The sequence below is a fragment of the Hippoglossus stenolepis genome, chromosome 17 (assembly GCF_022539355.2).
Source record: "Hippoglossus stenolepis isolate QCI-W04-F060 chromosome 17, HSTE1.2, whole genome shotgun sequence".
NCBI classification, from domain to species: Eukaryota; Metazoa; Chordata; class Actinopteri; order Pleuronectiformes; family Pleuronectidae; genus Hippoglossus; species Hippoglossus stenolepis.
Window position 1 is genome coordinate 2275148 of NC_061499.1, and position 26869 is coordinate 2302016.

The 26869-nt window shown below is 45.7% G+C and overlaps 1 protein-coding gene across 1 annotated transcript in view; it reads left to right on the top strand.

The window, feature by feature from the left end:
• Positions 1 to 1512: 1512 nt before the first annotated feature.
• Positions 1513 to 26869, top strand: part of LOC124851079 (collagen alpha-1(XIV) chain-like) — a 40022-nt gene continuing 14665 nt past the window's right edge. Inside the window, exons 1-8 of the mRNA XM_047344230.1 lie at positions 1513 to 1750; positions 3174 to 3281; positions 9029 to 9145; positions 14133 to 14276; positions 14396 to 14479; positions 25796 to 25954; positions 26349 to 26468; positions 26730 to 26869. Coding sequence (XP_047200186.1) covers positions 3200 to 3281; positions 9029 to 9145; positions 14133 to 14276; positions 14396 to 14479; positions 25796 to 25954; positions 26349 to 26468; positions 26730 to 26869 — 846 coding nt within the window. The 5' untranslated portion in view covers positions 1513 to 1750; positions 3174 to 3199. The remainder of the gene's footprint in view (positions 1751 to 3173; positions 3282 to 9028; positions 9146 to 14132; positions 14277 to 14395; positions 14480 to 25795; positions 25955 to 26348; positions 26469 to 26729) is intronic.

Here is a 26869-nt window from a genome sequence, read left to right on the forward strand (position 1 = left end):
TTTCATGACTCGTGTAACAGGAGTGTTTTCATTCTTCTCCTCTGATCCACCTGCTCGGAGCTGAGGCCTCGTCACCGAGCAGCAGTCACACTTGGTAGCCAGAGGTCACTCACACATCGAGGCCCCGCGGCCGCTCACAGGCATTTTTGTTGTGCAGCCTCACCTCATATTAAACCAGCTGAAGGAATGAGTAGCTGCAGGGAGGATGGTGAATGAAGAGGGAAACACCCAGAGCTGCTCTGCAAGTCTCAACTGAGGAGGAGGAGGAGGAGGAGGAGGAGGAGGAGAGCAGCTCAGTGAAGCTCAGCAAACAGCAGAGACACAGGAAGTCACACAGCTCTGTGTTCAAAATAAAACCTCAATCTATTCAGGGATGAAAGTGAAGGGAACATGAATATGAATATAGATTAAAGATTTAAGAATTAAGATAAGAGATGTGATGACATCATTTGCTCCAACCAGGTGTAAACAGTTAATGTAAAGTTAATAAATTGTAAAACTGAGTCGTGTACATAATGAAAACAAGGTTTCTCAGTAGATTCTCAGTTTATTTCAATGATCGATAAGAACAAGATCTAAATTAACTAAATGAACTGAAGATCACAGTGTGAAGATATTTCTGTCTCTTATATTGCTGCCATGTTATTTATTATATTCTATTAATATTACTTGTATATTTCTATAAACCATGTATATGAATATACGAATGATAACACTATCATAAATATAATCACTAATTCTGCTAGTTAGCATCCTCTTTGCTTTTCCTTCTATTTTAGGATGTTTTAGTTTATATATTTTTATTCTGTCTCTGTCTCTCGCTTCAGCTCAATCTGTAAAAACTGCTTTTAATTCATCCTGCAAGAATCACCATTACATTTATCACTTGTTTTCACATATTAACATCTAATACGTTTATATTCTCATTAGGATTTAAATGCACTTTCCATAAAACTAGAATTAGAGACTTTGGAGACGGCTCCTTCCGGCCTCGCTGCCACCGGCCCTCTTCCCTCTCGTGGTTACACAACACTTTCTTCAGCTCGACTTAAATGTTGAAACATGTTATAACACATTCCATCCGTGGTGCAGCCGCTCCACTTTTACCTTCTGCCTCTGCCGACGCTCCCACTTCACTCATCTTACAATCTGGTTCTCTGCGTGAAGCACCTCTGTGTTGTGAGGATTTCATCTTTTCCTTTTCTCATTTCTCACTGCAAGTTAATTAAAAGTCACAATCAAAAGAAGCTCAGATGTAAATTATGAAATGAATAGTTTGGACTCTTACTCTCCTGAATTAAGACACAGCTATAATCACACTTCAAATAGAGTACTAGTACTAGAACTACCACTACTACTCCACTGTAGTAATGTATACTGTAATACTGTGATCTCATGTTCTCTATCACCAGAGGAGTGGAGCTGTGTTGCAGCTGAGCTCTGTGAGGAGGTTTTATTTTGAAGGGCTCAGCCGGTAGTGCTGCGCTGTGTCACCTGCGCTGAGGAGTCAGAGGCGCAGTGAGGAGCAGGGAGCTCCAGTCATCTGTCCGGAGAGGAGGAGGAGAACATCTGCTCTGAGGAGGAGAACATCGGAGCTGAGGAGGAGAACATCTGTTCCGAGGAGGAGAACATCGGAGCCGAGGAGGAGAACATCTGCTCTGAGGAGGAGAACATCTGAGCTGAGGAGGAGAACATCTGCTCCGAGGAGGAGAACATCTGCTCCGAGGAGGAGAACATCGGAGCTGAGGAGGTGCGTCTGTTCTTCATCTTTTATTCTCTCTCTCTGCTCCAACACTCAAACACACACTAAATAAAACCCACCAAACCCAAAGAGGACCCGCGGACACACGCGCGCGCCTTTACGCAGAGCCGCCGTGCTGCTGGTGGCGCGTGCTCACCTCACCTGAGCTCGTTGAGGAAACTTCCGCTGCTTCATCTCCTGGAAACACAAACTTCCTCTGGAGTAAACCAAACCTGAGCATTAATCTTCCTCTGCGCGTTTTTCTGTGCGCAACAACCGAACCACGCGTAATGTCTCCGTTCACGGTGCCACCGAGCGATTCAACCGTGAACCGGTGCGTGTCGGTGTGTGTCGGTGCGTGTAGGTGCGTGTCGGTGTGTGTCGGTGTGTTGTGGTGTTGGAAACACGCAGCAGAGTCACGACAGGAGCGTGAAGTGAAAACTACAGGAACACTTTATACGTACTGACACACACGTGTTTCTCTAACTGTAAATCTCACATGGTGAAAATACCAACGTGGAACAGTCTCTGTTATTAATAATTATAAATGAATGTAATGTTTTCTTCAGGTTTTATGATGTTAATAATCAATATGCTGTGTGTTGGTTGAGTGGAAACAGAATTAAAGATGTTCGTGTTTCACCTCCTGCTCCTTCAGTCTCTGCAGAGTTTATATATAAAGTCAGGATCTGATCCACATTCAGTTTGAAAACCTCCGAAATGGTGAGAGATTGTGTCATTTGGAACATAAAGAGGTTATAAGGTCAACATTAATAAAATCACATGAGTTGATATTGATAATCATCTTGTTCCAGTTTAGACTCTGGTTTCTGCTCCTGAGTGAAAGTTGAATAAAACAATTCACTGATATATAATCATGAAACTTCTCTCGCTGATAATTAAATTATTATGTTTCATTATCTAAAGTAAGAATTATGAAATGAAGAATTTGTGCAAATTTACAGACAGAAATCTGAACATCAGATAAAACCAGAATCAAATTTGGTTCTGTGAATGAGAAATGATTGTGAGTGATACATGAATGAGCTGCTCAGTGAATAAATCAAACACAAAGACGTGTGTTCATGTTTTATTTACACTCGTCTGAAAGAAAAACAGGAAAATCTCAAATAAACAGAACATGTAGAAACAGAACATGTAGAAACAGAACATGTAGAAACAGAACATGTAGAAACAGAACATGTAGAAACCAAGCAGAGGATCCATCTGACAGGAGAGAAGCAGCAGAGGAGACTTAGAATTCAGAAGCTAAACCAGAGGAGATAAAAAAAAATGGGGGATTTAAGTTCCTCTGCTCTCTCACTCACTCCTCCCTCCTCTCCCTCCTCTCCCTCCTCTTCCTCCTCTCCCTCCTCTCCCTCCTCTTCCTCCTCTCCCTCCTCTTCCTCTGTCCTCCCCCTCTCGTCCTCAGGTGCGTCACGTCTTGCTGGTTCCAGGATGCGTTTCTCCGTCAGGCCGAGTCTGTGCCTGCTGGGCTTGGTTCTCATCTCTCTGTTCCCTCAGCCGGCGCGAGGCCAAGGTAAGTACCACCACCAGCCTGCTTTCCACTCCGAGGCCAGCAGGGGGCCGCCCGCACAGCCACAGCAGCTTTCTAACAAAACGTCCCGCGGGGCTGAACGTGACGTTTCCTGATGACGTCCCGCTGAGAGTCAGAGCGTTCACACTGTGAGGATGTTCCACAGCGGTAGAGCTCGAAACAGGTCTGACTCCGTGAGCCAGGAGAACTCACGGGTTTCTAGCGTTGCCACGGGAATACCAGAATTTCTGTGGCGTCGAACACGACCGACAGTTTCCTCGGTTGTCGCCATGATGAAGGTTTTCTCTCTTTGTTTCTGCAGAGCTTCAGCTTTTTGTGTGAAATAGCACCGGCTTTTAAATCAGGGATGAAAACGTACAAACAGAGTTGAGTTCCAGTCAGATTCAAACAGCTGACGTCAGGGTTTCCTCCATCTTGATTCACTGTGAAAGCTACGTGAGGTCGACCACACAGAGGTTCAGCTGCACACGCTGCTGATTTAGACGTGAACGAGAGGTTCTGCTAAACCCACGTGTCCTCGGGATGAATCATTCACTGCTGCCTCAGTGAACCTCACCGTGGCGCTGGTCTCGAAACGCACGCATCGTTTGTTTTTCTGCAGCTTCGTCTCCGAAGAAATCAACTTTTATTTTGTTAGTTTTAGTTTTTCATTTAATTCCCCCTCTCATGTTTGTCTCGGGGGGGAAAAGCCTCGACGCTGAACTCCTAATGAGGAGACGTGTTTTGCCGACAGACAGCTGTGGCGTGTTCTGTCGCCGTGTGATTAATCCACACGTGTTCAGATTATTTATTCACCTGTTCAAAGGGAGTTCTAACGACGTGATTCGTGTGGAACTCGTGTTACAGATGTGAAATCTTCTACCTCTTCATAACCTCACCTCCATCTGTTCATTCACATCATGTGCTCTCCTTGTGTCCTGTCGTCTCTCACCCTGTTTAACTCATTCAGAGATTAACTCGTTCCCACGTTATCTGTTTAACACAGAGTCTTTAACACCGTTATTGACCTTTAACCGAAGCTCTGCTCACAGCTTCTCTGTAGTTTGATATTCAGGCTGTGTGTGAAATCAGCTGATCGAGTGCGAGCGGGAGTCCACGATGACGTTTTGTGTTTTCAGTCTGTCTGAAGTGAGAATGTGACGCTAACGTGGAGATGTTTGGCCCCGAGTCAGTTTGGTTCTTCACGTAAACACATTCTGCATCAGGAAGCTTTCAGACCTGGAACAGGACCAAACCTGCTCGATGCTGCAGAGATGGTTTCAGATCCATAAAGATGTGACATCATCACTGTGCATCAACCGCTTTGAAATCCACCAAACTCTGTTCAGAATTCTTCATGTTTCAAAGTTTCCTGCTGAATATTGGAGATAAACATAACACTCACACATCAGACTCACTTTCATCCAGCTGCTGGTTTCAGGTAGAACAGTGAAGCAGTGAAAAGAGGAGGACCGAGGATAGAGCCTTGTGGAACACCTTTTCTAAACTTCCTGGTCTTTGAATCACTAGAAGCTACTGCTTGGTTGTGTGAGTGGGTTAGTGAAGATCATCCTTATCCCAAGTCGGTGAACCATCAACCTCATGTTAATCAAGCTGCTGCTTGAAAACAGTAGAAACCCAGAAGTGAGAAACTAAAACCAGTAAATATTTGGCCTTTATAAATAAAAAATAACCTGAGTGAATATTAGACAATAGTGGTAAGTGTGTATTTTACCGTAGCCTGTATATATTGAGATGTTAAATCGTCTCCCCCCCGACCGACCCGGTGTCACTCGCTGGTTTTGGGCCAGTGAACTGAAACCACAGCATTCCTGAGCGAGGGCGCCTCGCTGAGCGAACCTCGGCTGCAGCAGCGACGCGAGAGGAGCTGAGGAGTTACGATCGGCCTGGAGAGATTCCAGAAACTCCTCAGCTCCGAATCCTGGAGTCAGACGAGGAGAAACAACAGTCGACTTCAGATTAATAAATAATCTCTGTGTTGATCACTGAGCTCGAACCTTTACAATTAGAAGTGAAAGAAACTGTCGCCTTTAAATCTTTTAATCTGCAGCGTTCGTCCTGTTTTCTGCTTCCCAGGTCCCATTGTAGAAAAGGTTAGCGAGGACTGTTATTAACTAATGACTTAGTCTTGTCCTAAATTACTCTCCCAGCAGACGCCTGTCACCAAATCCCTGTTGAAGGTCAGAGAAACCTTCAGGGGCTCAGTTCAGCCTCTGTGAGGTTTAATCTGTGGGTTTCTCCACCTGCAGGGAAACGCTGGCGTGGAATGTGATGTCAGCGTTGTTCTAGGTCACGTCTTCTGTACGTTTCATTTCAGAGAACGTCCGACCTATAAAAGCTTTAGCTCTGTAAGAACAGCGCCCTCTACCTGCCTCATGCCATAATTTAATGGAACAAACTCCAGATCTGAACCATAGGACGCAAATAAAGATGGACGACATGACTGTCCTCGAACAGTGAAGCCAAAACATCTCGATCGCCCCCTGGTGGCGGGCTGCAGTAGACGTAGAATAAATGTTTGCCAAAGATGTTTGTTCAAGTGTTTCTGATCAGTTTGGTTTAGAAAATGTCATGATTGACAGCTGAGGCTGACTCCTGATTGGTCGAGCATGTTTATGGGTGGGACCTCGATGGCTCCACACCAGGATCACTGTCGCAAAGACTCTGACTGCAAATGACGTTGAAAATACAAAATGGCGGTGCGCGTATCCAACATGTTTTGGCTTCCAACGTGCAGACGTGTCTTCCATCTTTATTTACAGTTTACGATCCGATCCCATGATGCTTGAGGTGATAACAATTATTTCACGTTGAAACACTCCTGATTTTGAAGTTCTTGCAGTTTCCTTTAAATCCTCCTGCTTCATTCTGCCTCTCGAGCATTACAAACTTTGTGCGTCTGATTTGCTGCACAACTCGCAGCGGCTGTGACGCACGTTCAACCCTCTGTCGACCGTCGTCTGCTGTTTGCACAAGATTCTCCAGGAAAAGTAGATGAACATTAAATTTTCATCTTCACACGTGAGGCCTTTGTCTTCACCAGGATGTTTCCTCAGCATTCAATACATGTTTCTGTGTGAGAATACAGTTGCGTGTGTGTGTGTGTGTGTGTGTGTGTGTGTGTGTGTGTGTGTGTGTGTGTGTGTGTGTGTGTGTGTGTGTGTGTGTGTGTGTGTGTGTGTGTGTGTGTGTGTGTGTGTGGCTGCAAAGGAATCAGGTTTCTAAAACAAGAGCTTCACAGAAAAAGCTGCCCAAAGATTTTTATGTGCACCGGAGTTCACTTTTCTTCCTGTTGCGGGCAAACGTAAATAATTCATGCACACACGTGCTCACACTCCAGTCGCACTGACACGGCTACACACAACATACGCACACGCGGTTCCACTGCACAACAAACAGAGAGGTGCGAAGTATCTGCGTCTGGAATCATTTGGGATTTGAGCAGCTCTCTCCAGATGAGAGAATGTCCTTTGTCTCTGCGACACAGAGATAAACCCTGAGCTGAAATCCAGCCCTCGCTCTCATCCCCAGGTTGGTGAGATAATTGCTTCAGTATTCCTCATGTGTGTTTGTATATAAATATATTTGCCTGCTGTTGAACGCGCCGGCTTCACGCTCTCTCCATTGAAACTGGGATTATCCTTCCAGTGCTGAACTCAAGTTTCTTTACATACCTACATGGGTTTATTTTTTCTGCAGATGACGACACGTGTAAAAGCGGCGGTTCACCCAAAAAATCTGCAGAGGTGTTTTTGTGGTAAATCTCATCAGCTCGACTAAATCCTGTATTGTTGGAAGAAGCTGATTCAAAGAAAGATGACAATTAACTTGAAAACTGTGTCATCCTCGACACGACTGTGGGATTAGCTCCGTCAGCACATCACAGAACCAGAGGGACGTTCACTCCTCCACCAGCAGTCTCCTGATGAAACCTCATTGGAATTCACTACATCACGACTTTTATTTGAATCTGCACCAAATTTCATAAACAATCCTGACAACTAACATAAAAACACACATCTGTGCTCACTGTGCTCACTCAAGCTGTCGTTACCATCCATGCAAAGCTCTGTCTCAATTCAGGGGCTCCACATTTACATTTACTGTTAATCTGTTAATATTCAAACATCATATTTATTATCATCACTGTATATGACCCAACTGCAGACACACACACAGACACACATAAAGGAAGTTTCATCCTCTAACGTTTCTCTCATGATTGAGTTTTGGGTGAACCGTCCCTTTAAGCCTCCTGTCACTCACCGTGTGGTATTTAAAGAAGTCGGCGCAGCAGATGGCTCACCTCATAATGAGGACACAAACACACAAGTTTGTGGGTTTTTTATTTTGCAGCCCCTGGCTTTTCTTTTTGTTTTGTATCGTTGACTAAACGAGATGTGGAATGCTTCTCGATGAGTTCTCCTCCTCTGGGATTTGGCTCTGCCGGTGTGAGAATGATGGGGTGATGTGGTTGTTGACCCTGGAGATGTGGTTGTTGGCATCGCGGCGCTTTACAATGGCCTTGTTCCAGTGTGTGAATGTGAAAATACAACAACGCTGCAGCGGAGCTCCGTCAAACACCATCGTACTTTTGAGAAGTGGGATAAAGTCGGCGTGACGCAGCGTTGTTGACTTTTCTGATGGTTTCTACACAGGTTGAGGCCGTTGTAAAGAGGATTTAGATTTTCAGCTGGTCGTTGATGTGTGGAACGTCTGAACGCTCCTGCTGACGACAGGAGAGGAATAGTTCTCATGCTATTCCAGAACCTTTTCCCTTTGGTGTCCCTTTGTTCTTTCTCTCCTTGCAGTTAAAAGAGAGTCTCGTTCCCTCCTTCCTCTCATCCTCCTCTTACCCCTGATGACGATTTCAAAGCACAGACGCAGCAAGAGAAGGAAAAGAAAGCAAATGAGATCGGGACGGGGAAGTAGAGAGAGAGAGAGAGAGAGAGAGAGAGAGAGAGAGAGAGAGAGAGAGAGAGAGAGAGAGAAAATGAAATGAGTGAAGGATACAGGGGGCTCCAGGCGTCTGATAGGGCCAACGACTAATCAGGATGAGAGGCAGGGGCGTTGCTTTGATGCCGCCGGTAAGTGGAACACAGAAGAAGACCTGTCGTTCGCCCACAGAGATGAATGAGCACGACGGACGAGGAAGACGAGGATGAGGAAGAGGAGGAGAATGGGACTTTGCTTTTTAATGTGACATCTCTCTGATGTGTGCCCCCCCGTTTGGATGAGATGCAATTTATCCTCCTCTCTCGTGTTTCTTTCCTTCCTAACTGTTGAAAAACACAGATGGAGCGAGCGCCTCTCCGCCGCCATAACTCTGGAGGGAGTTCAGTCTGACTTAAGTCGCAGCTGCGCTTCGTGCTCGCTGCATTAACGACCACGAACAACCTGCGTCTCCGTAAAACGTCCTGCAGCGAGACAACGAGACTGCTTCAGGATATTTTTGTCACTTTATTAAACACGACATATGGCCACGTTAACACAAAAGAGGTTGAACCATCTGTTGGAAATAATATACGTGTCAATCAACGGTTCAAAACTCGGCAGTTTGCATAAGTTACCATCAGAAAACTGAACTCAACCCAGTGTTATGGATCAAACCCACTAATATGCATTTTGCATGACAGGGATCATCTTTTTTATCCATTCATTCCTATATTTACACTTTTAAACCGATGTTTATCTCGTAAAGCTGTTTGTTTCCTTCTGTCTCCGCCCAGTTTCATCGCCGCGAAGATTTCGAGCCAAAGTCCTGAGTCCCACGAAGCTGCAGGTTCTGTGGAAGGAGCCGAAAGGAGAGTTTGAAAGCTACAAAGTCGTTTACACCACACGACCAGGTAACACGCCGCCGCCAGAACACACGGGTCCGAAATTATTTTTCAGATCATGTTGCTTCACGGTTTGAAGTGAAAGTTAAAGTCTGTGGTGAAGAGAGTTTCTCTCCTGCACAGAAAACACAGTCGCTCCTGAAACACCTCGTGCAGATCGTACGTCTCACACCTCGTTAACGTCTCGTCTGCCACGCCCCCTAGCAAAGCTATTCAGACACGCCCCCTAACAAAGCTATTCAGACACGCCCCCTAACAAAGCTATTCAGACACGCCCCCTAACAAAGCTATTCAGACACGCCCCCTAACAAAGCCAGGTAAATCTAGAGATTTCCTTCTAATTATCAGGGTGGATTATTGTGATTGTTCCCTGAACGTGCACAGTTTCCTCTAATGAGCAGCAGAGTGATGGGAGGTTTGATGACTTCTGCATCTTCGCGGTGAACAATAAAAACTTTATGGACGTTCTGACGCTGCACTGACTCTGCAGGTTTTCTCCTGATGCTGCTGAACGTGGTCGACTAGGATGAGTTAACGTGTTTGTGAGAGCGAGTGAAGAAATGAAGTCAGTTGTTAGGAGACACTGTGTCGGTCGGTTTTATTCAGTTTCTGCAGACGATGATGTGACGATGATGTGAATCCTCGTGTTGAATTGTTTATGCTGTTGTGTAAAACACACTACTTGTGTTTGCGCTGTGAGTTGACGGCCGACTGTGAAGTTACGTACGTTTACGATCTAAAGACCAGAAAATGAAACAGTGTCGTCTGAGGCTGGTGGAACTTCTCTCTGCAGGAATCTTCTAGTTTAAACTTGATTCATCAGGAATTCTCTGTCTCCTCCTCCTGTACGATCCTGCCTGTTCTCACACTAACCCACTTCACACCTGGACGCTGCGAGGGATCGGCTGTTTAGTGCCCTGCTGAAGGGTTCCTCGGCTGTAACGTCCTACAGCACGATGCAGCGTTACAGAACTCAAATCAAAGGGATTTGTTGTAGGAAGACAAACTGATCGCAGACTAACAGATTCCCTGAATCCTCTTTCTCTGGCGGGTGAAGCCTCCTGGGGGAGTGGAGCTGTTCCCCTGAGGGAAGGTCTTTATGTCACCGGCTTGTTGCTTCACAGTTCACTGTGCAGAGACAGAGACACGTAGCCGAGCAGCGTCTGAAACCATGTGGTCGATTACAGGAGCCACAGTTTGGATTTATGTCTGAACGCCTCAACACGTCTGTGAAGCTGCTCGAGGCTCCGACCGCCACAGCTGAGTTCTCTGACTGGACCTCGTTATTAAAGTGGATCCAGCTCAGATGCAACTCATTTATATCAATGGACAGACTGATTCCATCAACAGGGAGTAAAACACTTTGCTTTGCTAAACTATAAAACACAGACTGTAAATAAAGATGGACGACGCGTCGCAGCTTCCTCCTGTCGTACGAAAACGAAGCTAGAATATCTCAGGTGACGCCATCTTGCTCTTTTTACGTCATTTGTCAACCAAGCGTTTTAGTTCGGTATCAGAAATGATCCCAGTCAACATTAACACACCTGAAAACACACGTCACATGACCGATCACGTCCACTGGTCATGTGGTAGCAGTTGGAGGTGGAACTGTTACCGACAGGAAGTGTTAGCGACGCTTTGTGTTCACCGCTGGTCGTCGAGTCAGGTGACTGATGAGGACCAATCAGGAGGAGAACGTCTGCGTCATCGTTTACTAAAGTGCTTATACAGGACAGACGACAGGATCAGAAGCCTGAGTCTCGACTGTAAAGACGGTTTCACGCTGCAGCTTCACAGACGCTGGTTTTATACGGAGGAACCTGGTTCTTTTATGGGTTTGATCCTGTCGCAGATTGACGATAATCACAGTGATGAACTCACGTCGGTTCATCGCTGAGCCGCTCTGTCATTAACGTCTTCGTTCAGTCTGAAAACCCAAAGACGTTTTTACTGCGTGAAAGCAGGTGCAGACGTTTTAACTGCTCGTGGATGTGAAGCCTTCAGAGTCGGTGACGAGTGTGTGAACGTCTGCGTGTCCCTGGACGTTGTGAGGAGCAGCTCCACAACGTGAACATCGTAAACATCCCGTTGGTTTATCACCTTTTTACTCAATTTAAATTTTACCAGTTCAAATTGTCTGTTATTGGTTTTATGGAGAAGTTCATGAAACATTTCTCCAGAAGCCAGAGGCATTATTCATACAGGTCGTCCGTCCCATTGCTTTTCAAGGTCACTGGGACTTTAACAAACACATTTGTGGTTTTGTGAACACAACATCTCAGGAGCTCCTTCAGGGAATTTCATCAAATTTGGTACGAACGTTCACTTCAACTCAAAGATGAACTGGTTTGTTTTACGTGCTCAATGGTCAAAGGTCAGATTCACTGTGACCTTGCGAATCCCTTTTTAATGTTCACTTGGACTCACAGATTAACTGACTAGATTTTGGTGGTCAAAGGTCAAAGGTCACAGTGACCTCATGAGTCTGAAACTGTACTGGTTGGTGGAGGCGTATGAAGAGTGTTGACAGTGACGCTGGTCACCATGACGACCCGGCACCAACACTTCTTCTTCTTTATGTCTTTAAATGTAAACAGGAAGTTCCCTGAAACCACCATTTTTCTCTTTTCTCCCTTGATGCATTCATTTGTTTTCTGGTTTAAACACATCGAGCGTTTCCTCAAAGCTTCGTATCCTCAGATGTTTTCACAGGAGCTCGATGAACTCCTCTCTGACGTGCCCACACAGCTGGAGTTTGCAACATGCTGCCTTCGGGTACCGCTCAGTTCTGAAGAAGGGAAAGAAAAAAGAACAGGTTTAGAAAAGTAAGAGGAAGCGAAGGGACGTGAGAGGGAGGGGCGATCCTCTGCTCGCTGCAGGCTGCTGAGCGTGAGGACGATCCAGTGACGGAGCTGGAGCTCACACAAACAGCTGGAACTTCTGTAGAACGCAGCTCCAGACTCTTACTCCCAGAAAGTGATTCTTTTATTTCTAACTTTTACTTTTTCTGGATTGTTAGGGAACTTATTCCTGTTTTTAAAAGTTTGCAGGGTTTTGTTCCGTCAGTCATTTTGCAGGAGCAGATGGTGGAAACTCGATTTAGACATAACTGACAATTTAAGTCGTTCGTTTGCTCCTGGAACTTTTTATTTTGTTTTCAGAAGCAGAAAAATGAGCAGGAGGCGAAATGACACAATGAATTTGATCTCGCACACAAAGAATAAAACATCAGACCGAAACTAATCTGCTGTTGTTACTCGACGACGCTGGATTTCTTCGTCAGTATCTGGATCGTAAACTTCTGCCGAGCTGCTGCTACGACAGTTAAACATCGTCCTGCAGGATTCGCTGCTTCTCTTTTATTTCTTCTTTACTTATTCTTTTGTTCATATTTCTGTCTTGTCCTCGATTCTTCTGCGTTGTGTTTATGTGCTTTCTCCCTGAATTTGCTCTTTGCTGCCGTGACGAGCTGTTTTCACCTCGGGCGTTAATAAAGTCTGAGGCTCGGCTCCTCGCTCTCCGACGCCTCGGGCGTCTCACTGTTCATCTTCTTTTCTGGGCAGTTTGAGTGATGGTGTCACTCTCAGATAGTTAGTTTGATGGTTTGTGTGTGTGAGAACGTAGACGTGTGTGTAGTAGAGCCTGACCCACATGGAGCATGGAGCTGAAACTGATATCGGGGAGTAAAGACAAATTCTGGAAAATAAAATAGTACTTCTCCAGTTTTCCTCTCTTACCAGAGCCTCACTGGATTTTGAGGATATTCAAGGTAACGCTGTTTACTTGCCGGTTCCTGGAGGAAGCTTTAATAACTAATAATATTAATATTAATAATAACAAGCCATCCTGGTAGAGCGGGCGTCCCACATATTGAGGCATGTGTCCTGCTGCAGCGGCTGCAGGTTTGATTCCAACACGTTCCCAGTCTCTCCCCATTCTCTTTCTCCTCATTTCACACTTACCCTCCCGTCAATAAAGTGAAAAACATCTTTAACATATCGATCACTGGGCTGATTATCAAACTAATAATGAGTTTGAAAGCAAAAGCTGCTGAACAGATTTCTATGAAATCTGATGAAAGGATGTGACAGAACTTATTAAATCTAAATTAAATTGTTGTGAATCCAAGGTTGGAGATTTCAAGCTTTCTCAGAGAATAATTCATGAATCCTGATGAAAAAGAGATATTTAGAGGACTGATATTCATGAGGGTTTATTTAAAGAGGCTTTTGGGCCTTGGTGGAGAAAGGAACTCCACCGAGTGACGCTCGGTTTTCTTTCCTTCCTCCTCGCACCTTATTCATCTCTCTCTTGTCTTCTTTCAAAATGTCTTCATCTCTTATCTCATTATCTTGTCGTCTGTCTTCTCCTCGTTTGTTTCCTTCTCTCTCCTTCCTTCTTCCTTTTCCCTCAGTCGTCCATCCCCTGGTTCAGTCGTCGGTTGTTCAGACGCAGGTCGACGTTTCTCGCTCCTCTAACGCTCGGCTCACAGGGTCGATGGCGAACGCCTCCTCCTGACAGGAAGTTCAGTCTGAGGTTGAATCTCGCCGTCGGTGATTAAAAAGTTTTGGAGTTTCTCTTCATGCAGCTGAATCAGATGTTGTGAGTGGATGTGTTGACTTTATGTGAACATAATTACATGGATTTCACCGGGTGATCCCTGAGTGTCACATTAGAGAAGAAGCCAGACACTGTAAATCCGCCTGAAGCTGCTTTTTTAAACACGAGGGGAAAGAGGCAATTAACGCAGAATAAAACATAATGAAGTGTTTGTGCTTTGGAATCAAAAGTTTCTCATATTTCAAAGTGTTTATGTGGTTATTTAATCTTGTGTCTCAGTGTTGTGAGGAAAAGTTCAAACTAGAATATAAAACTTTTCTCTGCATAAAGCGGTTTATATAAACCTTATTGATTTTAAATGGATGAAATATTCAGGATGAACTGGTCAGTGATGAGCTGCCTCTCTCTCTGGTTCCTCTCTCGCCCTGCACAGGTGGACAGAAGGAGGAAGTTCAGGTATCGAAACAGGAAGCCAAGCTGCTCATCGAGGACTTTGACCCGTCGAAAGAATACGACTTTAAAATCGTCGCAGTCAGTGGAGGACGTGAGAGTAAACCTCTTCAGGCCAAACATGAAGGTAGGAGACTTTAACTCGGTCTAATCAGCGACGCAGCTCTTCCTCCTCCTCCTCCTCCTCCTCCTCCTCCTCCTCTTGCACTAACACAGTAGTTTAACGTTAGCTGTTGTGTCTTGCAGCTCAGCGATCAGGCATCGAGGTGGTTCAGTCCCAGCGGAGACAAGACGCCGGTGTCACCGAGGAGAACAACGAGATCTCGGAAGGTAAGACGCTCGGCGGGTTAGAACGGAAAAGATTCATTCATCCGTCTGTCGTCAGTCTGGATTAAGAAGAAGAAGAAGAAGAAGAAGAAGAAGAAGAAGAAGAGAGAAGAAGAAGAAGAAGAAGAAGAAGAAGAAGAAGAAGAAGAAGAAGAAGAAGAAGAAGAAGAATCCTCCACGTTCCTGCTCTGACACAGTTTTAAACGTGGACTGTGTTCACACCATTAGAGGAGGACGTGCACAGTGGAACCAGGTGAGTTGAGGATGAAGAGGCCTCAGGAAGAGGAAGGAGTTGGATTCATAAATCAAACAGCCACTTCTTGTTTTTTTCTGATTATTCCCCCGACACATCTGAAGAAGGACGGAGGCCTGTGAGCGTAATATTCCTGCAATTTCACGGCGATTATCATCGAGCCTCATTCCCCGAGAAAATGGAGGCAGAGGAAATAAAACGTTACGAAAGAAAGGGACAAGGAGCGAGAGGCTGCGTCAATCAGGAAATGAACGGCGGCACGGAGAGCGGTAAACAAGCCTGTTGTAATTTTGGAAGTGATTATAATCGCTGAGCCAAACAATCAGGAACAAAACAGGAAACGAGCAGGTGAGACTGTCACTGTGGAGTTCTACCTCAACACCTCTGCGTTACACAGTTTAACACTTTGTGAAGGAGCCCGGCTGAAGCCGATCAGACTGAACACAGAGAAACAACGCGTCTCACTCCCAATGTCCAGAAATCAAGACACAACATCTGGGATCCAAACACAGGGACGGTGCCGTCGTGACGATGGAGCGGAGCGGGGACATCGAGGCTCTGACCTAATACACTCAACCAAGCACGAGTGAGCGGCAGCTGTCAATCAGCATCATCGGTCAAATAATCCGTCTGGATCCACTTTCAGGGAGTCGGTTGTGTTGTTGCATCATTTTGTGTTTTTGTCGTATCAGAATGTAAAATATTTGACCCATGATGATATTTTCTGTTTCTTCTGCATCAAAACTGAACTGAATTAAAATGTTGTGATACTGAAGCTCGTTTTGTCGACCTGAAACCTGAGGCTGTGTTGTGTTCCTTTGCAGCTGTGTGTGTGTGTGTGTGTGTGTGTGAGGCTGTGTGAGTTGTGATTTGAAATGAGGACCTGTGGTAATGATGGTGCATGATGGGACGTCTGGGCAGACGCTTCCCGTCGTCTCAAACCTAAATTACAGCTTCTGCTCTGAACGCCGTCACAATGAGGAGAAGACCTGACGAGTAGAATCCGTCTCTTTCTCTCTAACGTCTGCGTCTTCTCATCAACTCCACTTTCTGCTGTTTTACATTTTATTTAGTTGAAACTTCACATGTTTGATTCCAGCGTCCTCTCGGGGGTCCCGCCTCTCGCTCAGTGTCAGCTGTGATTGGCTGATGCATGAATGGAAGGACATGTAAATATAATTCATTTTCGCAGTTTGTGTTTGTGTGCGTCAGCTGCTGGAGCCGCCGCAGGCGACAGATGGGAGGAGAGAGGAGACACACAGACACACACAGACACACACACACACACACACACTCACACACACACACACACACACACAGACACACACTGCCATCACCCTCACAGCTCACTCTCTCTCACACTTTCTCTCATACTCTTTTAGATCTCCGTTGCACTCACTCTCTCATTAAAGGTTCAGGACTCCCGCTGCGTACGATGAATTCACTCAGGACAACACGCAGCGAGACGTCAGATTCCTGCAGCTCCTCCAAAATGTCCAGTTGTCTCTTATTCTCTGTGGTTCTTTTGTTGCTATGATACCTGAGCTCTACGTTCAACACCAGTCTCACATTGATGATTTAAAAGATTCTCGTCCTCAGGATATGAAGGTAAATGTAGATATTTAGGTTCTGGAGGTCTGTTTGTCTCGGAGCAGATCCTAGAAGACGCTCAGGTGACGGTCAGCACGTTAACAGAGTGAATTATTGTTATCTTCAGTTTTCTGGAGGTGATGAAGATATGAATTTATTAAACGTTTTCAGGTTTCTGTGATACGACATCTCATCTCTCACAGATAAGAGGTCGTTTCACCGGTAACGATGTTCTGGGACCTTTTCTCTTGGACGTCGACTCTCCGTCCAGTTTGACACGGTTCTTGTGTTGGTTAGTTTTAAGTCCCTTGTGGGAACCAGCTGTTTTCAGGACCAAACTACATCCACGTTAAAGTTTTGTCTGAGATACGAGCTTCTCGTTTTCTCTCAGCTGGTCGGACGACTCCTCTCGTTCTCTGTCACGTTCACTCTCCTCCATGTTAGTTTTGTTGACTGTGTAAATGTCCTGTCTTGTTGACGTGCTCTGTTACGATGTCACTCCTGAGGACAGGGTGACAAATGTCTCTTGTAGTTTGAAGGTCTTCTGGACGAGTCAGTTCGGTACCTTTGTGTCGTCGGGGGTTGTGGCCTGTTCATCACAGGTTCCCCTCGACTGAGCCGACCCACCACAGGCTGATCAGAACTGGGTCCGTCCCTCACACCCTGGGCCCAGTTTGGGTCTTTCCTCCTCATCCAGAGACGTTTGCAGCGTTCTGCAGCCCCTCATGTTTTATTATGGTCTGGATTCCTCGTCCTTTGACAGATATAATTAGGTTTGGTGATGTGATGTTCTTGGCGCTGTGTGTAAGAACACAAACCATCATCCAGAGGATTGGAAGTATGAGCGTAAAGTGTGATTTGTGCCACGATGACTGGGAGATAGATGGTTTTTTTATGGTTGCATGATATATTATCATCACACAGTGTTAAATTCAAGTTTAATACCTCAACTCCGTATGAAAAATGAGGTGCTGGTGATCACCCCAGCTCCTCTGCTCCCCCTCCTCCACTCTCCTCCTCCCAGTCTCAGCACCACCTCCCTCTCTGGGCTCGTAGCTCACGGGCCGCTCCGTGCCCACACTTGCTGAATTCCTCAGCTACACCTCACAGGCCTGCGCCTCGAACAGCTGCCTGCTCGCTGTCAGTCTGAGGGTTTGGCTGTTGTGTGTCTGTTGTTGGTGTGTGTCTGTGCGCTCTTGCCTCAGAGGTTGTACGACTGCCAGGCTCTACAGACAAACTCTGCTGACATCTACATTGTGATGATGAGAAACTGAAGCCGGGTGTAAAAGTCTGTCGCCAGCTGGGATCAGTTTGGATTCCCGGGCTCCAGTGGTGACCCGGTGTCGTCGGCTCCTGGAGCATCAACCTCTGCTCTGTCAGTTCATTTAGAGTCAACTAACTACACAGCTTCAGGTTTTACCTCCAAGAGGTTCTGGAGCAGGTTTACAGTAAAACAACTGAAACTTACAGATCAACGTGGTTTGGGTCGGGAAAGATCCAGGGACGATTTCTCTCTTTCTTTAACGTTGTTTAACGTTGATCTCGCTGAAAGAAATCTGAAATATTTAGAGGACTGTTTCTGAGCGTGTGCGATTTGGTGCAGCCTGATTTGATTTAATTTGTGGTACGAGCTGGTGGTTGTGGGTTTTTTCGTCAGGCAGTTGTCGACTTGCTTGTGTAACAATGTACTGAGCTTTGTCTGTCTGATATCACTCTCACATTCCTGCTGCACTTTCTGACCAGATCGGAATCCAAGTTATTCAAGGGCGTGGCTCAGCGATCCGGCTCCATTAGCGCACGCCGTTTGTGTCCGTCTCACCGCCGCTGCCGTTACATCACCGTCTTGTTGCTTTAGTCTACTCATCTGTAAGAGATACTGGAAAGTGTGTGTGTCTGTGTGTGTCTGTGTGTGTTCCCACATTCCTGAACCTACTGTATATGAGGCATATGTCCCTACAAGAGTAGAAAAGCTGAGGTCAGTCGCAGGTGAAAGTACCAAACTATATTTTTAACTATAAATCACATTAACACACTTTAGACACTTTAACAAACGGCTCAACATTTTAAAACCGAAGCACAAGACACTCGTTGTCATGGTTACAGCAACGAAGCCCCGCTGGGTTTGGTTTAGGCATAAAGATCAGTCCGCTGAGTTTATTAAGTTTAATAGTTTATATCTCTGACTCATCCATCCACCCATGAAACGTCCTGCAACACAAACCTTGTTGCTATAATCTTCCCGTCATAATTATCACAGCCACTAGAGGCCGCCAATAAAAACGTAACTATGGGTCGTAATCATCGGCCTCGTCTTCCCCACTGCGGATAGTTTCCCTTCCGGGCCAGTAGGTGGCGATAAAGGCTGCACCAATCATCCATCAAATACCAGAGAAGAACATTGTGAGAAAGCTCAGTGACGTTATTCTCTCATCAGCTGGTATTAGTATCTTTGTTTGGTCCATGTCCTGCAGGAGGAGGCGGAGTTTATGACCTGTACTGCAGGCAGCCACCAGGGGGCCAACGAGACGCTTTGGCTTCACTGTCCTGTCGTCCATCTTTGTTCACAGTCAACAGCAATAAGTTGCTGTTTGAAAAGCAAAATATCACTTTTTACACTTTACTTCACTACATGATGAAAATGGTCAAGGTTTAATGATGCAGCTGATTCTTCCCTCGTGCTGAGTTCAAGTGCTGCAGGGAAACTTCCACTTGACACTGAAGAGTCTTTGTCATTTTCTTGAACCGCTGGTTGAGATGAAAATTCAAATCATATTTCCGTCTGTAACAGATTCACTTTAAAGACGTTTTGAGATGAATCGTTTTGTCCCTCGGCTTCGACAAATAACCTGCAGAGTAAAATCTCATTATAACAAACAGGAACCAGTGGAGGAGTTCAGGTTGTGGAATTGTTCCATTTTCTCTTCAGCTGGATGTTCAGTGTCCGTGGTTCAGAGCGTGAACTTGTGACCTTTCATCTAGAGACACACACACAGACACACACACTCCCTCACGCTGTGTGTGTGTGTGTGTGTGTGTGTGTGTGTGTGTCCCTTTATTGAGGTCTAATTCCTCGTCCATTTATTGAGTCCACAATAATTAGACTGTCAGGAAAGGACAGACAGGAATAATGAAATCACACCTTGGACATCATGTTCCACTCCTCAGGCCAGGGAGTGTGTGTGTGTGTGTGTGTGTGTGTGTGTGTGTGTGTGTGTGTGTGTGTGTGTGTGTGTGTGTGCGTGTGTGTGTGTGTGTGTGTGTGTGTGTGTGTGTGTGTGTGTGTGTGTGTGTTATTTTTGGACTAGCAGATTTGTGTTGGCTTCACTCAAACAGGTGGTCATGTCAGAGTGGAGGTTAGACTTAGATTTAAATGAGGGACAGAGGACACGTGTCCTCACAGCTATAGAAAGATGAGTGTTTGTGTTATAGAATAGTTTATTCTCAGCCCCCACAAGTATGAAGAGAAGTGTACCCAGTATTTATCCAGCAGCAGTTTGCTGAGCTCTGGTTCTCTGTTCCTGTGATTATACTCAGAGGTGTGAAACGTGAGATCGTATCGTTTATCATCTGAAACAGATCACAGTTTAAATCCCGGGGTGAGCGGGACCTGATAACAACATGTGTTGTTTGTTGTATTTATCACTGTTTCCTGTTTCTGCCTCGTGTCTTATCACTTTTATCACTTTTCCTTCAGATTAATCTGTTTTATCTCTGTTCTTATCTTTTACTACTTGTTTTCCTGAATTCCTTTCTCCATCACAGGCTTTGAGTTGCTCTTCCTCTTCTCTCGTTATTTATCTGCTCTGTCTCTTTCTCTATCGTTTCTCTTTCTTTCTGATAAGATCCTTCTCTTTCTTTCTCTTTCTGTCGTCGTGTCTGAACGATCAAACCATCCGTTCTCCTCTTATTGTTCCACCGTCACTTTAAAACGGTTTTACACCTGTTTTTCTTGAACTTGATATCAGTAGCATTGTTAGTAGTAATATTGACAGTAGTAGAAGTACTGGCCTTAGTGGTGTGACCCAGCAGGATACTTGTGTTATTGCCTGTTATCAGTGTGTGGTCCTGGTCTACAGGCGACATCACACACTTCATCAGTTTGTCACCGTGATGGATGGAGGCTCCGCCGCCTGCACTTCGTCTCTGGACAGATCTCCTGGAGATAAATAATGTTCAGAAGCAGCTGGTAACGATCTATAATTTACCTTCCAATAACTTCTACGTTATTGTTTCCTTCTTCGTTGCTTCACTCGTCTCTGTGGAGTTTCTGTTGATTCACCGTCAGTCAAACTGTCTCTTGGGGGTTTTCAGTAGATGCACTTTGAGCTTTTGTTTGTTATCATGTGCAGCTTCGAGTTCCAAAGGCAGGAAATCAATGAAGGAGTCGACTGTAACAGTGAGATAACAAACAGCCTGAAGCAGGGTTCATTGGTTTGTTTTTTATATACACACACATATATATATATAGATAAATATATATATAGATCAGATTTCAGAGAATCTGAGCTGTAAGTTCTCCTCTTGCCTCCCTCTGATGAAGAGGAGGGTGAGTTGGTTGAACTCTGATGTACAGTGACAGTGATGAGGTTCAATCTGCAGGGAGATGGGAGTGAATCTCCTCCGACCTCCTGTGGACGCAGTGGAACAGCCACAGATCATTTAGTTAATCCTGATTCTCATCTAGTTTCAGATTTGTAGCTTTGCTCAGTTTTCATCTGACAGTAGATTCATCATTTATTTGGAACCTTGCTCGTTTACTGCATCACACACATTCATATTCATGCTGTCGCACATCTCTCCACAACCAGGAAGAACACTCAGTCCCTGAATCAGGTCCCTGGTGGAACTCGGTGCCTTGCTCAAGGGCTCTCCAGTGACTGTTAATTAGACCTGCTGCACTTCTCCTGTTCCCATTTCTGTTGATGCTGGAGAAACGAACCTTCAACTCACCTGCAGCAAAATGACACCATCTTGAAAACAGAGCAGGTTTTTATTTAACGTTGAGTCTACAGGTGAACGCAGAGTTTAAAGTGTTGCGTGTTTCAAACTAAAGTGTAGTCGCTCTGAAACTGAGACGTTTACTGACCTGACTCCCAAAAGTGAAGCCACAACTTCTCAGTCGTTTCGTCATGAAACAACGAACGCTGTAGTTCTGGTTTAAACTGTGAGTACAGCGCCCTCTAGCTGCCTTGTGTTATAAAGCAATGAAACAGATTTGACCCAGAGACTATAAATAAAGATGGACGACTCGACAGGTCCCGAAAAGTGAAGCCAGAACATTTGGCTCGCCCCCTGGTGGCTCGCTGAACAAACCTACGATCGTCTCTAAGCTATGAGAGATTTCTCCTCCAGAGCCGGATGTTGGGAATATTCAAGGTTTGTTTTGAACTGTGACTCGAATCTAAAATCCTCTGAAAACCAACTCTGTGAAGAGTTCATCAGCAGCTTCCCCCCCGAGCTGCTTGTTCCTCCTGTCGTGAGGAGGAGTTAGGTTTCTGCTGCTTTTAGCTCTGAGCTGTTAAACAGGCGGAGTAATCACAGCCATCAGGAGACTCAGGAGAATAAAAGGCCTAATCTCTCCTCACAGGCCGATTAGTCTCACATGAAGGGTCCGTCCAGATAAGACGAGCACAAACAGCAGCGAGGGTCATTCACAGGAAACAGGGAGATCATCAGAGCAATAAGACAAAGAGGACGGGAGACAAACAGAAATCTGATCGATGGGAAACATCGTTAGCAAAGGAAGAGTCGTAAGTTGTTAACGACCCCGCCCCCTGCTCACGTCAGGTAGTTTTAAGTGTAAGACTCGAAGGTAAATCGAGTAAACACCATCTGTACCTGTGGAACTTTCCACATGGTCGACCACGTGGGATTCGAGTCATCGTGCCGCTCTGGAATCGGAGGCCTCTGACCCTTTGACCCCCTGCTGTGTGATGGGCTGAGCGTAGATAAATCCATCACACCCGCGCCTCAGGTGTGATCCTCTGACGGCTTCTGACCTTGCAGTTGCAGCTCCTCCCCCTCGAGGCCTAATTACCTGGCGTGACCCGGCTTTGACCTCTGGACGCTCAGGACGCGTGTTCGTGTCTTTGCAAAGTGGAACTGGTTTGATAATAGAAAAACATTTATTTCTCCTCTGCTTGAGGGAAATATCATTTTAATAAGTTTACACGCTGACGAGAGTTTCCCATCATGGCGTCAGAAATATGCAGATGATGTAATATTTATGAATACATTCATGAGTATGAGTCAACTACACATATTCCTCTTCTCTTCGTTCCTCCCTTGAATTCAATCGAGCTGCAACTAATCACACTCAAACATTCAATTAGTCTTAAATATTTTAAACATGTCTGATTTTCATCATCAAGATCCATGAATTATCCAGAGAAAACGATGAAATACATCAAACTGTACTGAATTCTTTCTGGACCCAGTTGTTCGGGAGTTTTTGCTGCTAATTAACGAACAAACTGAAAACGTGTTGAGCTAATAACACAAAGTGTGAATAGAAAAGTGAGTTTCATTGACCAGTGGAAGTGATTCCAGGTGAACTCATGTTGTGTAGTTGGTGTTTGTGAAGCAGCAGCAGCAGGTTGTCGGGTCCGAGGGGCGGAGCCTGGGTCACGTCCGTCACGTGTTAGAAACCTCATCAACACGTCCACTCGCTCACTGGGAAGCTTCAGACATTGTGTCTCCTCACATGGACTCACGAGGACATGTTACACACATGTTCCCAGGAGGCTGCAGGAGAAGATCCAGAGACCCTGAGTGCAGGTCTGAGATCAGCTTCTTTAACCCTGACGGACTTGCAGCCTGCAGCACCTGTGGACTCGTGAACAGCACGAGGACGTCAGTGGACGTTATCATATTGTTTGCAGGTGCAGGACCAGGTCCTGTGATTTGTAGTTTTGACCCTCGCTGCCTCAGACCTGCGTTGTTTCTGTGACCTGTGTAGAAACCCTGAGCCCGAGGGCGGCTCCGCTCATCACCGCCTGAGGAATCTGTCAACCAAGCTTCAATCTTCTACGTTTCTCTTCCCTCCTTCACCTTCTCTCTCTCCTTCTCTTCCTTCCTTTCCTTAATTAAAACTTCCAGAAGGCACTTTGAGACGCAGCTCGATCGCTGCTCCACCCACAATGCATCACGTGTCCTGGTCGCGCCTGGTGTTAACGTCCTGACCGATCAACAGACACATGTTCTCAGGGATGATGGACACGTGCGTCTCAGACCTCAGAGAATCAACAGTTTACATGAATCTCAGAAGTTAAGGGAGGAACCTTGACCTTCCTGAGCGACGCCTCACAAACATTATTCATGTTAACTTCTTCTCGACATTAGCTGCTGTTGAGTGGAAACAGAGACGTGCTGTGTTGCAGCGTAAATAAGAAATGAAACCGAGCTGATGGAAATTTAAAAGAGGAAGAATCAGTGACAGAGAAGAAAACAAAAGCCACAGGGAAGAGGAGTGAATCAAGCAGAGAGAAGCAGGTGATTGGAATTCACCGCGACTCTCTGGTGTAGTTTCACACTTTAATATGCGTCTGTCACTGCTGCTTCCATTGTGTCCTCCTCTCTTCTCCTGTCTCTTCTCCTGTCTCTTCTCCTCTTTCACCATCTGTCCAGGTGCCAGCGTTCTCCCCGACGTGTCGTTAAAATCGTCCCAGTTCTCTGTCACTTCGGGCCCCGGAGCAGAGCTTCTCAGAAACATCCTTCCTCTTCAGTTTCATCACTCGGGGCTCGTCCTCCTCCACGTTATGAGACAGGACCTGCAAATACCTCTGTTCCTAATGGAGCCGTCACCTGATTAAGTGATGCGTGATGTGTCAGATACACAGCTTCTGGTGTCAAATAGAATATAACAGATGATGTATATTTATCCTTGTGGGCCAGAAAGTCTGTAATTGTAGGACAAACCTTTTCACTCCGTGTTTAGAAAGAATCATCATGTTCGAGACTTAAAACTTTATTAGAAAAAACAACAGCAAAACATTCTTACGAACAGTGGAAGCAGCATCTTGAAGGATTTAAAATGTTTCTGCAGAGATTTCTAACGTAACCTGAGCCCCCCCCCTTTTACCTGCTGGCGTCTCTTTTCTACGAAGAAGAAGGTGAATTACAGATATCGTAGTTTGAAAACACGTGTGGAGCAGAACAACCAAATCTATTGTTGAACTTGAAGTAAAAGATGGAGCCTGAGTTTGTGCGGCGCTCAACACGCAGCCAACCGACAATCAGCGGCGAGCTCATTCCTCCCAGAGCGTAGAAGTGATTGTGTGTTTTATGTGTCAGTGCTTTCATCTGCACACTGAAGTCGTACGGGATCACGGCTCCGAGACTCGAATTCCGACACTGTAGAGACTTGTAAAGAGTGATACACTTCTCAGTTCCTGTCAGCGACGAGGAAACACCAGAGACACACACACACACACACACACACACACACACACACACACACACACACACACACCTCCTCTCATGTTAAAACATGCTGCGACCTGAATGAAATAGTCTCTCGTACGTCTGCAGGATCAGAATCTTGTGCCAGCGGCTGCAGGTTTTAAATGTCGGAGTCACGTGTACGAAGTCTGTATGAAATAACTGCAGCTCGTTCTTCTTCCTACGAGTACCAACCTTTTTGCTCAGGTAGAAAACCCTCAGGTTGTGTTTTTGTGGTCGTCGCTGCCTTGTGGCTGCAGGACGGAGCTTCTGTGTGTTTAGTTGTTCGGCCCAGAGCTCTTTAAAGCTCTGACTCTTCCTCTGCAGAGGACGGCTGATCTCAGACATGCACTGATCCTCCTGAGGAGTTTGTGTGTCCGAGCGAGAGCCTCCTGACTTCCTGCAGACGTTCTAGTTCCCTGGTAGAAAGTCGGTGTCTCCATCGATGCTGCGACCTGACGTGACGCCACCCACCTGAACTCCTGCTGACTTCATGGATCAGGGCTCGGTAACGTGATTAAAATCCGCAGCGTTAAGGACGCGGCCGCTCGCAGACGGCTCCTGAGCCTGGAGGATAATTGGCTGATAGAAACATGGCGCTGTAATAACGTGCTTGTCCTCTGGCTCGGTCGGCGCTGGACGGAGTAGATGAAGTGCTGCGGCCTCATTAGAGCCCCGCGTGTGTTATCACCCAGTAAAGTGTGGAGACAAACAACTGAGCGTTGTTTTTCATCTGCTGGAACTAAGTGGCTCCTCTAGGGTTTCATTATTCTGGGTTGAACCGAATTAGAATTAATGAAACACTTTGTAATAGTTTGGGACAGAAGCTGTTGTCCTACTTTCACCACAGAGGATTCATCATGTGTCGGCTCGAGGGTTAAAACTCCACATGTTTTACATCCTTTTCTCTGGTTCACACTTTACACCATGAATATTTGTTTGAACACAAATGATGTTTGTGCTTATGAACGTCATCGTCAGGACACTTTATATCAAACACGAGTTTGTGACAGTGTGTTGATCTTCTCTGTCTCCAGCTGAAGAAGGATTCATGTGTAAGATTCCAGCCATCTCTGACATCGTGATCCTGGTGGACGGCTCCTGGAGCATCGGCCGCATCAACTTCAGGCTGGTCAGGAGCTTCCTGGAGAACCTGGTCAAGGCCTTCAGCGTGGACATCGACAAGACCCGGATCGGTGAGGAGCTTTTCTGTGTTTACAGCTGCTGGAGGTGAAGGACTTCATCTGGAGCTGGAGTCAGATGAGCGTCAGTGACCATCAGACCTTCTGCTGCTCTCCTCGTTCTCCTCCTGTCTCGAGTCCTTTCTCTGTGACTCTGCCTTTATATTTGACTTTTGTTTAATTTAAATTAACTTAATATAACTGAAGTTAAAATGTTAAAGTTTGCATAAGATACAGAATCTGTCAGTTTTAGGTAAAAGGGTTTAAAATCTGCAAAGTGGTGTAAAGTTGCAGTATTAACTCAAACGTGTGTGTGTGTGTCTGTGTGTGTGTGTGTGTGTGTGTGTGTGTGTGTGTGTGTGTGTGTGTGTGTGTGTGTGTGTGTGTGTGTGTGTGTGTGTGTGTGCAGGTCTGGCTCAGTACAGCGGAGACCCGCGGATCGAGTGGCATCTGAACGCTCACACCACCAAAGAGGCCGTGATGGACGCAGTGAAGAACCTGCCGTATAAAGGAGGAAACACACTGACAGGTACGAGGAGTTAACACACAACAATCCAGAGCAGTTGTGTAGTTTCTCACACAGCAGATGTACCAGCTGCTCCTCTGAGATTTAATAAGATTGTGAAACGTTTCTTTGGATCGAACTATTTGTCCTGAGACTGAAAATCACAGTTTGTGTTATATCTTCACATTTACAACCTTTATTTACATTTTCTCATGCCTCATTTCTGTGTGTGTGTCCGTGTGTGTTTGTATGTGTGTGTCTGTGTGTGTGTGTGTGTCCTCTCAGGTCTGGCTCTGACCTTCATCCTGGAGAACAGCTTCAAACCAGAGTCTGGATCCAGACCCGGCGTTCCCAAGATCGGAATCCTCATCACGGACGGAAAGTCCCAGGACGACGTGATTCCCCCGGCTCGGAGCCTGAGGGAC